Source organism: Bubalus bubalis, chromosome 21, assembly GCF_019923935.1.
Source record: "Bubalus bubalis isolate 160015118507 breed Murrah chromosome 21, NDDB_SH_1, whole genome shotgun sequence".
In the NCBI taxonomy this organism is placed as follows: domain Eukaryota; kingdom Metazoa; phylum Chordata; class Mammalia; order Artiodactyla; family Bovidae; genus Bubalus; species Bubalus bubalis.
In genome coordinates this window covers 10,384,088-10,396,204 of record NC_059177.1, presented here as the reverse complement: position 1 = coordinate 10,396,204, position 12,117 = coordinate 10,384,088, and the positions used below count along the sequence as shown (strand labels likewise).

General features: G+C 37.2%; 1 protein-coding gene across 30 annotated transcripts in view; it reads right to left on the bottom strand.

Moving 5' to 3' along the window:
• LRRFIP2 (LRR binding FLII interacting protein 2) overlaps positions 1-12,117 on the bottom strand; it is a 110,381-nt gene that overhangs the window by 48,460 nt on the left and 49,804 nt on the right. For 14 of the 30 annotated variants that reach the window (XM_044934336.1, XM_025272730.2, XM_025272738.2 and 11 more), the window contains 5 exons: positions 9,442-9,498; positions 9,300-9,344; positions 4,122-4,163; positions 2,673-2,738; positions 585-659 (listed from right to left, as the gene is read on the bottom strand). The exons of 8 other annotated variants lie outside the window; for them this stretch is intronic. In XM_044934336.1, the coding sequence (XP_044790271.1) occupies positions 585-659; positions 2,673-2,738; positions 4,122-4,163; positions 9,300-9,344; positions 9,442-9,498 (285 nt within the window). The remainder of the gene's footprint in view (positions 1-584; positions 660-2,672; positions 2,739-4,121; positions 4,164-9,299; positions 9,345-9,441; positions 9,499-12,117) is intronic. 8 more of the 30 variants (XM_025272745.2, XM_025272747.2, XM_044934343.1 and 5 more) reach the window with 3 other exon arrangements.

The window sequence follows — 12,117 nt, the reverse complement described above, 5'->3', positions numbered from 1 at the left end:
GCTTGTGGGATCTTAGTTCCCCAACCAGGGACTGAACTCAGGCCCTGGCAGTGGAAGCACTGAGCCCTAACCACTGGACCACCAGGGCATTCCCTCTCATCACACTTATAGTTCATATTTCCACATGTACACTTTTAGTAAAAGGACATACACCGTGATATGTATTGATGCCTACAACTTATTTTGAAATGTGCCCTTCCCAAAAAGATGGGACTGATTGAAACACAGTGGGACAGGCAGACAGAGAATTACACGATAAAGGAAATATAGTAAAAATGTTCATTGTTGAATCTGAGTATAGGTATGCGGGAGGTTACTATACAATTCTTTGAACTTTTTTGTAAATGTAAATATTTTTCACTTAAAAAATTGGAAAAAATGGTACTCATTAATAAATGTGGTGATTCAACAGTTACCATTATTTAAAGATACACTCACACAGACAATGTGAATTCAGTTATCACAAACCTGTACAAACAGAGCCATTCACAGATTAGTCCTAACTAGTCAAAATGCAAAACAGGGGATTAGAAATGTGTTAAAGTTGGATAAAACAAATAAAGCCAAAAAATCTTGTGACGAACCCGAGAATAGTAGGCAGAGGTGGGTTTGCTATGTCTAAGACTGCTATAGTTTCTTTGGTCAAAGTAGAGGCCACTCTGCAAAAAGCAAAATCAAACACATTTTTCTTAGGTTAAATGCTGTTAACCTAACAGCAATGACAAAATTGGATATTGCCAAACCCCTTCTCCAAAACAATGATTTTAAAGATTTGAATTATATTAAGTCAAAGTCAAAATAACAGCGATTTCAAGTCTCTCAAAGAAGACTAATATTAAAGGTTAACTTTTCAAACCAAATCATTGCTATTTTTTTTTTTTTACTTTAAAAATAATATAAACCCTCAGATAAAATAGAAAGGAAACAGGAAGTGAATTATTCTCATGTCACACTTAGGAATGTCCTTGAAAAACCCAGGATGAATGGGTAATTACCACTTTTATAATCTATTTGGAAACATCACAGAAATCATTAAAGCTTTTTTTTTTTTTTTTCCAAAACTCCTATTTCCATTATTTGTTCAAATAAACTGATTAAATTAAATTACCAAAGAAAGAGTGTGAGCAGTAAATACGGTTTGGTCTACAGCAGGTTCATCTTCAATAGACTAAGGGAAGCAATTGCATTACTGTGATTGCTTGAGGGGGAGAGAAACCATCTAAACAATTCCAGCCATCTTTTTTGCTCAAGGTTAAGGAAGCCCAGGCAATCTCTGACTGAAAGACGGCTCCTCCACTGTTGACACTGCAATAGGGGACAGCCCTCCTCCCATCCCAACCCTGCCCTGCCCGACCCGCCTGCACCACACCCTCTGAGAGGCTCCATGACTCACTTCTCCCCAGAGCTCCCAATACTCCACCTGCCAGGTCTCACTAATGTCCTCCCATTTCATCCTCGCCTCCTTCCTCATTTCTACCAGCCAAAGGTTCCCACCCCGCTCTCCACCTCACCAATGGTCAGAGCCCTACCCAAGGGAGCCCCGAGTTAGCAAGGAGCTTGGGCTGCACTTCCTCTGCCAGGGCTGTTGCAACTCGACAGGGAAGAGGTGTTCCCCGCACCCCAAATGGGCACTGTAGACTTTTTTTTTCTCCACAGCAACGCCATTTAGCAGGCTGGCTGGAATGGAGAGCACTATTAGTCCTACAGCTTAATTACACTATAGGTTGAAGAATTTTCTGCAAGATGGCATGGGAATTCTGCCATCATAAACTTTGTTGTTTCTACCAGAAAATTAATTTCAAGTTCCCCAAATCTCAAATCTATAAAAACCATCATTCAGAATGACAGCTATATGTGAGTTTGGTACTGCCTATAATACCACAACTGTGCTTAGTCGTTCAGTCATGTCCGATTCTTTGCAACCCCATGGACTGTGTAGCACACCAGGCTCCTCTGTTCACAGGGATTCTCCAGGCAAGAATACTGGAGTGGGTTGCCATGCCCTCCTCTAGGGGATCTTCCCAACCCAGGGATCGAATCCAGGTCTCCCGCATTGCAGGCAGATTCCGTCTGAGCCACCAGGGAAGCCCAATATCACAACTAAATCAATTCAAATATCCAAAATAAGTTATAAGAATCTCGCTAAACCTATTAAGGTACAGTCCTCCAAAGGGCAATTCATAGATGAAAATACAGTATTAATGGACTTAGTGTGACACTTTCCTAACTCTAGCCACCAGGGTTAGCATACATTAGTGAAGTGAAAGTCGCTCAGTCATTTCCGACTCTTTGCGACCCCATGGACTGGGGCCTGCCAGGCTCCTCTGTCCATGGAATTCTCCAGGCAAGATTACTGGTGTGGGTATCCTATCTTTTCTCCAGGGGATCTTCTTGACTGAGGGATCGAACCAGAGTCTCCTGCATTGCAGGTGGATTCTTTACCACCTGAGCTACCAGGGAAGCCCATAATATGTTAACTTGATATTAAATCTTGTAAATGAAAACAAAATTATTTTTAAATAAGGTTCTAGTAAGTCATGTTTGTATATTATCAGGTTTCAATAATGCCTGAAGAACACACCAATGCAGTCATAATTCTTAATTTCCCTGAAAGGATCAGTGAATTTTACAACCACACAAAATACTATGATATGAGACACAACAGAACTAACCAGTGGGTCTTTATGAGAACCAGAAGATCTCTTCTTCATTCCGTAAGAGTGACTGTAAGAATGATTCTGGAAGTAAATATTGATGTTAACTTTAAAGATCACATAGTGAAGTTTTAAGATAATTTAATCAAGTGCATCTTAAAATCATACATAGAAAAAGGCCCACATGAGACACCGAATAGTCTACATGCATGCACCTGTTAGTGGGAAACGGGCTCAGACACACAGCCTGCCTGCATACCAGCATCCCCCTCATCCCTGCTGTGCCATCCAGCTCTGTGCTGAGCCAGCTGAAAACTGAATTAGGACTCAGAACCAGCAGGCTCTAAGTGGGGGCCTTCACGCCACACCTCATTTGAGTCTCCGCTTCTTTAAAAAGGTATGAGTGACAAGAGAGGCCGCTTCCTTTCGCAGTCCTCCTTACCTAAAGGCCAAAGAGCAATCCTGTGTATCCATCAAAGCACAATGAGAACAGAAAACGTAACACGGCACTGCCTGAGACAGTCCTCTTAACCCGAGTTACGGGTCCTGCAGCAGGTGCTGCTCAGTGGAGAGCAGCCTACACAGCATGGTCTGTCTCAAAAAGCAGCAGCATCATTAGATAATAACCTGACATCCTTGGATGTAACTTCTAGGAGTCAGAGCCAAGTGCATGTGAGGGGATAGAAGACAGCAATACTAGTAAACAGGACAACTGGCAGATAAGAAGTGCAATGTGGATATGCACCTTTGGTCTGAAGGGAGGAGATGCAGCTAGAAGGGGCCTAGCTGTCAACAGCCTGCTCTACACACATCAGCTGAAACATGCACAGCTAGATTCTGAATCAGTGATTACAAATTCATTTTCCTTTTTTTTAAAGTCCATATCTTTCTTTTAGACATTATTACTCTGAACATAAGAGCTGTGGCAACATATGGATACATTAACCCAAGAAAAACACACTACAGGTAAACTTCCTTGGCCAAAATGACATGCCATCAAAAATAAACCAAATCCAGCAAAAAGGAGTGGAGGAACTGACGTTTCAGTTGTCACCTGAATCCTCTCACACCTGCTGGCTTGTGACACGGAACATAAGACATAGCAGGTGTAGCTGTAAAACACGCTGCTGTGTTTCAGTACATCTCACAACACTGCTGGAAACATGTCTTCCAGGGCCCTGAGTGTGTGTCAGCTGGGTGACTCATCATTTTAAGAAAAGATACTACTACCAATCTTAGTCCTGAATGGGAAAGCAAAAAATTTTTATATGATCCTGAGATCCTAAAAGGCAAAGCTATTCAAGTGCTAAATCATGCCACAACTGCACACTACAATTTGCCGTTAGTCATATATTTCCCCCAAACATCACAACAGACCTGTGAAAAAGTTAGACATAATCTAGGATTAGCATTACCAATTATTTATAAAGTGAAACTATATTTAACACAAAGTCATGCAATACATACTAATGATGAAAGTCTTGATGATCTATCCTTAAGAGCATCATACTGGATTTCAGGAAAAGGTGAAAGTTGGTTTTATTTCCAAAATCAGAAATATAAAGGCGGGGGAAAGCAACATTCATAAAATTATGAAAAATCCAGCACTACTTTAAAATCCCCAAATTATTCAACATAACAGCTGTGACACCTGAATTAAAGAATACTCTCCCCCCTCACTCTTTACTAGTATAGATTATTGTTAAACTATATGTACAGGAAAAACTTCACGTTCTCATTCAAATCCAGAATGTATAATCAGTAATGTTCAGATGATTCACCCCAGTACACTGCAGCACAAAACACCCAAGGAAGCCTTTAAACACAGGAATTAAGCATCCTAACGGTCTGTGACCATCATTGTCCATCACGTGAAAGGTGGCAAAAGCAAGTCATGGAGAAGCAACGAAGCAGGAACACATAGCTATGACGAAACTTACCAAAAAACAGAACTAAAAGACAAACAACTGCAGCACTAAAATGGGGAGTGCTCCCTCGGGTCTGCTTGTGCACACACCTGGGAAGCACCCCTTCTCAAGAGCCTTCCCTGTGTAAAACAGCGAGTGGAGCCAGAAACCTGGTCAGAGCAAAGCGTGGAACGCAAAGTATACATATAAAAGTGGCATACATATAAATCAAAGAAAATAGATATAAAATTTATGACAAGACCAGAAAACCATATTTCCTGTCAGGTCTTTAAGAAAATACGTTTAGCACCACATGTCAAATCCAAGAAACCAAATTAAATAGTAACTAACTACTCAGATTTGTGTTTTCCTAATTTTTTTAAGCATTCTAGTCAGATTTTTTAAGCAATCTTGCCCAGAAGAGCAATGTATAAAACAAAAGCAATGAACAAGTTCCTCAGGTAGTTTGGTAAAAATATCTTTCTTTTGCAACTCTTATACCCATTTAGGATCTTAGGGAACACTATTCAGAAACCTGATCTAAAGTAATGTTTTTCTAAATGTGGACTGCAACTTATTAGTAGTTCATAAAATCAATTTATGGGTTCAACCAACATTAAAAAAAATACAAAATACTAGAGTGGATCACATACAGTAAATACTATTTTTGTAAAATTTGTTTCTGTATTTTTTATATACTTATATACATACAAAAACAGGCACATCTTTGCTTATGAATACTGGATTACAGTGTAAAATGTATTCCTGTCATAGAGGCTGCAATTTTTAAAAGCCTAAAATACACCAAAAGGTAAAATTTTAAAGTGTAGTTCTAATAAAGCATTAAAATAATACTTCAGACAGAACAAAGGTTTCAATTCATACTTAATGAGATGATCATTCACAAAAAATAATGCAGAAACTCCCCAAAATGTATTTCATAAGTATAAGGCTAAGTGGTATAATTTTACCACTGGCAAAATTAAATTCAGAGAAAATGATATTGCAATAAATACTAAGAGGTACTGAAGCAACATATCTGCATTTGCATACTTTTCTTATATTATCATGAAAACAGAATATAAAGTGTTATTACATGTGTAAAAAAAAATCTTGTTTATCCAAAATTTTCTAAAATGCCTAATGGTGTGCATTTGGTGGTAAATGATGTGCATGGTAAAGTCACTGTGGTGAATGACATTTCACTGAAAATAAAGTTCCTTCTCTATGAAAGTTTTACCTGTGACTTCTCTCAGTTAACAAAATACTTTAAAAAAAAAAAAAAAAAAAAAACAAAAACCCATGACCAAAACATGTATTACTCAAATCACACATTCTTTCATATAAGCTATTCCATCCTCCCAAACAGGTAAGTTCACTGAAGGAATCAGTCTTAGTTCTCATCCTCTCTGTAACACCTGGTCTTCTGCAAAAGCATAAGATTTAACAAGTTGAACTGAAAATGATCTACTTTGATTTTCTTTTTCTAAAATATAATGCAGAGCTCAGATAGTTTTATTTTATTTATCTATTTATTCAGCTGTGCTGTGAAGCTTGCAGGATCTTAGTTCCTTGACCAGGGATGCAATCCGGGCCCCAGCATTGGAAGAGTGGAGTTCTAACCACTGGACTGCCAGGGAATTCCCTCAGTTTTAAAAACTGCTGAATCTGGTAGGAAAATCCACAACTTGGACATCCCAATTGCTACTACTGGTTGTACACCCGGTGAACAAAAAGAATCCTCCAGTATGTGACAGGTGGCATTTATGTTGTTCAAAAGCAAACGATTCATCAAAGAAGAGAGAACTGAAAGTATTTCCAAACTTCCTATTATAAAGAGTATTAAAAAGCAGGCTACAGAAACAAAAGTTCGGCAAGTGTTTGTTTCTGTGGGAATGGACCTATTGCTCAAGCCCCCGGGCGCCAAGAGTCAACAGTGAGTGCACAGTACTAACGCTGCACATTTCTCTGGGCTACACGCCATGAGGTCATCACTGCTGGGTGTACGGGCTCTGCTCCAATGTGTCCCCGTAACGTCCTTCGATGGGCTCTTCCACGGAATTAAACAGTGTAGGAGTAAAGGACAGAATAATAAATTCCAAGCATATTAAAATTAAATTCATTAAAGTTGTACTAAAGCCACTGATATATAAATAGGAACTAATAAAAAAAAAAACAGTAAAGCTCTCTACCAGTGAAAACTGTGATGCATCCCTACCACTCTGATTCAAGATTACCTCATTTTCTAATTTCTGATCTCTTCCTTATAGTCTTCTTGTATTTCAATACATAAAAGCAGTGACCAAGCAGTCAGTCAGTTAGTTTTTTTTCTTTTTTAAAGGTAGATTGCTTTTTAAAGAAGCACTGTTTCAATTCTAAACTCAGGGCTTTGATTTAATCTTCCTTCCCCAAACCTACCATCTTGAACTATCTCTGCCCTATTTTTATACACAAAGTCTATAGCGTTGATACCATCTCTAGCCCCACATAGCTTCAGGCAGGACACTTTTCAAAGAAAGCAGTTAACTGGACAAAAGGAGAGATCAAAGTCCAAAGAATGTGGCATGAAACCATAAACACATCTTCCTCATATCCAAGTACTGCTAATGTTCATGTATCAAATACAAGGTCCAAAAGTCTTAGACTTTTTAATATACAGCTCATACGTTTAAAAAAATAACTAGAAAAGAAATACCAAAACCCCAAATAATATAGCAAACCCGAATAAAATTTAGGTCAGGGTTTTAAGCCATCACATGTATTTTTACAGAGAACACAAGTTGTCTACATTTTCGGTATAATGTAGATGGTAAAGTTATTTTAAAAGGCAATAATCTGATGAAAATTTAAAACTCCCAATATTATCAAGTTAGAAAAAAGAAAAAAACTTATCTCAACTATATTTCTTTTATACTGTGTTATTAGTAAGCTTTCATTTCAAATCAGACATTTCTAAGAAAGTCTAAAAATTTAAATATTCTAAATGCACACTAACAGTAGTACTGAAGTCTCTACAAGGTAAAAATTTTACTAATCTTGAAGTTCACAGACTGCTTTTTAAAAATATTAGGAGTTTTACTTTTTGCTACATAATAGCAAATTTTCATAACTACCATAATGAAATAAAATACTATTTGAGTTCTAGTTATAGCTTAAATTTATTTAACGATGTAATTTCCATGAAATGAAAATCAATCTCACTTTATAGACACTGAGTAAACAATTCCTTATTTAATTGCAGATTTATTTTTTGTTTGTTTACAGATTTGTTTTAAAAACAAATTAGGTTGAACTTGGATGGCTTTACCATTAGGTTAAACTAATATGTAAGTTTCCCATGCAAATTTACAAATAGCCAGCTTGAAGACTGTGAACTTCACACTATGAACATTACAGTAAGTCATATATTTAAAAAAAAAAGGTGAGATGGGATTATTTTCAAAGCCCTCCAAGCTCAACTTTTAAGCTTTTGTTAACTCCTTGTGAGAAAAAAAAAAAAAAGGCACCAAAATTTCTCTAAGGAGAAGCAAGACAAATTTATTATCTTAAAGCTCTTTTCCTTTAAAATCATTCTTAAACCACTAGTTAGATTTCTATAAAGGCTTATTAATATTCTTATAAATCTAAATTTTTATAATCAACCAAAATGTTTATGATTCAAGTACTAGCTTACTAATTTATTCCAAAAAGACAGTAGATTATATTCACCAATAAGAAATATAACCACTCCTAGCAACAACTGTACATTCAGAAAACATCATCTCGCCTGCCATTCAATTTAGCGCATATGCATGTGCAAAATTTATGGCAAAAGCTGCACTCAGCCAATACGCAACAGATTGTAACAAAAGGAAAATTATCTAAAAAATAAAACATGGTCTTAAGAATGTAAGTGAATTAAAAAAAAAAAGAAATATAACCAGAGTAAAAGACTATTTAAGAATGCAAACATGTCAATAACTAGTATACCAGAACACAGTCAGTTTAATACAGTGTATTTTCAAGATAGGAAAAAAATACAAGATAGGAACATTATACAAGATAGGAAGAAAACTAGACCTGGGGATATTAACAAATATAGATCTTAACAAGAACAGAATTTTACTGATGAAAAAAATCTAGATATAAGCACATATACTATATTAATAATGTACAAATTAAAAGCATTGCTCTAAGGCAATGTGCTTTAAGCACAACTCATTAAGAACAGAGATCAGCTTTTGTGGCACAATATGCAAGCCTTTAATGAACAATTTCTCATTTATTTTGATTTACAATGATGTACACTAAAAACTTGAGACAAACTACAAAATATTAATCAATATATTGAAGCATGATCATTTCTATAAATATGGTAAGACAGGTATTTTAAAAATCAGTTCAATTTTTCCACTGAATACAACTATAATTAGTCACCCATGCCACCAAATAATAAATTTCATTAAAAAAATTATCATTTAGAAAAATCTGAAAGTTAGAACCATGCAGGTGTTATTTTATAAAATCAATCTTATTATTTTGTGATGATTTTTCAAAATCAAAAGTCCTTTTATAGAAAAAAAGTAAATATACATGTTAATAGATGAAAATATTTACAATTTTAGAATTGATTTACTTATAGCAATAATTTGAAAGAAAATACCACTTTCCAATGAAAAGAACTTTGCCAATATTTTCTTTTTAGAAAAGACAAAGGGACAGCTTTGCTATTAAGGTGTAAACAACTTAAAATACCAACCCTGTGACTGCCAAGACTTCGAATGGACAATGCATCCTCAACTCCCTGATAAGATAAAAACAAACACAGTAAAGGTGTGTGAGTGGCTGCAGCAAGCTGGTGAGGAAAAGTATCAGGGGCAAGTTTGTAGGTTATTACAAACCAGAGAAGGACGACGATGACTGGATCTGTGGGAAGACCTGGCCCTTTCCGACTCTTCCTGGGAAAGGAGAAAGTACGTGGACAGTTAATCACTGAGCAGAGGGCTGCCTATCAGAACTGAGCACAGAGGGGAGTTTCCTCAAAGCTGAGTTTGGGCAGTCACGTCCCTCCCTCAGTTGGAAGGGAAGTAGAAATCATCTCAGCAATGTTTTCATTTGAACAAGTGTATGTATGTCTGGCCATTTGTAGAATGTACTCAATATATGACCAAGAGAGCTCAATATACCAAGATAAAAATAAGTAAGCATACTTAACCAACAGAAATTGAGGTCAGCATTAAAAGCAGACTTTGATCTATTTTTTATGATGTTAGTTTATGCAAAGCAGGAAGAAATGTTTATTACAGATGTAGTTACGGTGAAAATGTATTCTTTTAAAAAGGTTTGGGTTGTAATTTTGCGCTCATTGCAAAAAATTTTTTGCTTTTATCACTATAACTGGGAAAGCAAAGAACAACTAAATGAAATAGCCCCTGACTGTGTATTGTTAATATGAAAAACTACTTATAATTATGAGAAACTAAATACTTTAGAGTTGATAAAGTTGCTTCAGAAGTTATGCCTTATGAAGACTGTAAAAACAAAATACACACAAAAACCCAATTGACTAAATAAATGTAATTCTAATTTTTTCCATATTCATCTATTAGCACTGTGGCATTAAGTACTGAGTCATGTGAAATTAAATGATTAGTCCCTAGAACCTAATCAACTGTAAGAAACTTCTGATCTTTCAGAATTTCAAAGTTTGGAGTGTCAATTTGCACTGACTAAGAATCTACACACAACTGGCCAACTGGGTTCACAGGTAATCGACACTGCTTTTCCCAAAACACACCAAAACTTCAACACCCCATGACAATACAGCACAAGCATCATGCAGATGGAATAATTAGATGTGGCTACGCCTGATCATTCATTGTGAATCCAGTGACAGTAATTCAACTGAAACACCACAATTTAATGCTTTGTTTTGGTCATGATCTTTGAATACAATGCCAAAAAACGCCTGCTTGTCGTATGTTGTGTATATTGATGCGTTTGATCAAATCTGTTCAGAAGTCTGTTTATATGTACCAGGATGATTCAATAATTCAATGTTCAACATGGTGCTCTGATCTTTAGGAAATCATCACTGATTCACAGTTTTGTTATGTAATAGACACATGTAAGCTGTAAGAAGCCAAGCAAGTTTCTTTCCTCTCTTTAACTATCAGGTGACGTACCACAAAACTTTGGGGGGCATGAGTGTTAGCCCAGCAGGGTAGGTACAGCTTACTAAGTGGTAACAAGTTCTAGGCTAGTTAGCTTTGTTGCTGCTGCTGCTGCTGCTGCTAAGTCGCGTCAGTCGTGTCCGACTCTGTGCGACCCCAGAGACGGCAGCCCACCAGGCTCCCCCGTCCCTGGGATTCTCCAGGCAAGAACACTGGAGTGGGTTGCCATTTCCTTCTCCAATGCATGAAAGTGAAAAGTGAAAGTGAAGTCGCCCAGTCGTGTCTGACTCTTAGCGACCCCATGGACTGCAGCCCACCAGGCTCCTCCGCCCCTGGGATTTTCCAGGCAAGAGTACTGGAGTGGGGTGCCATTGCCTTCTCCGAGTTAGCTTTGTTAGTTGAGGTTAATTCTATGTGCCCCCTCCTAGTGTTATTTGGGGTACCAGGGTGACATATCAATACAAGGTTTAATGTTCAGTCTTCTCTTTATTCTATCCTTTCTTTTCATTCCACCTACCACACAGGCGCACTTTTAAAAACCTGCCTCTAAAGAGCACATCCCATTAAACATGCAGCAGAGACATAAATTCATATTTATCCTTAATTATGCCTATTATAAAAATAACCCTAAATAACACCACAGTAAGTATCGGAATATCTCTAGATTTACACAGCTTTCTTTTTAGCACCATTTGGAAAAAATAACCTAATGAGTTCAGAAAACTACAGAATAAAATATAAGCCCATACAGGCTGGCTAATTTAAAGTGACAGGATACAGTTTATTCCACAGTCATAAACTATACCTGAAGCCAGCACTACTCAGCAGGCCTTTCATCGACAGTGGAGATGCTCTGTGTTTGTGCTATCTGGTATGGCAGCCACCAGCCACAGGTGGCCACTAAGCATTTAAACTGTCAGAAGTGCAACTGAGGAACCAAAGATAAATTTTTATCAATTCAAGTCGAAACCTAATTACCCACATATGGCTAGTGGCTACCATATGTACAGTGAGGCAAGCTCAAAGCAAATTTTTATTACACCAAAAAGACTCCAAGCATATATTTCTCTAAGAGTCTGCCGTGGAACACTACTCTTCCACAGAAAGGCAGGCATTCCACGTGGTCTTTAACTGCTGCCTTTACCTGGAATGCTACCGCACAGTGGCAGATAGGGAGAAACAGAAGGAAACCCCGTATAAACCAAAGACCCTAGCACCGAATTTAGAATTATTTTTAAGAGCTAGAGGATCCTTAGAGATCATCTAGTCTGATCCTTTCATTTTATAGTACAAAAAACTGCATCACAAAAAGGTTAGGGGTCAAGTTAGAAAGCTGGACCAGCATTCAGATCTTCTGACTCACCATATCACTGAACCAATCAAGATACTATCCTACACTGGCCA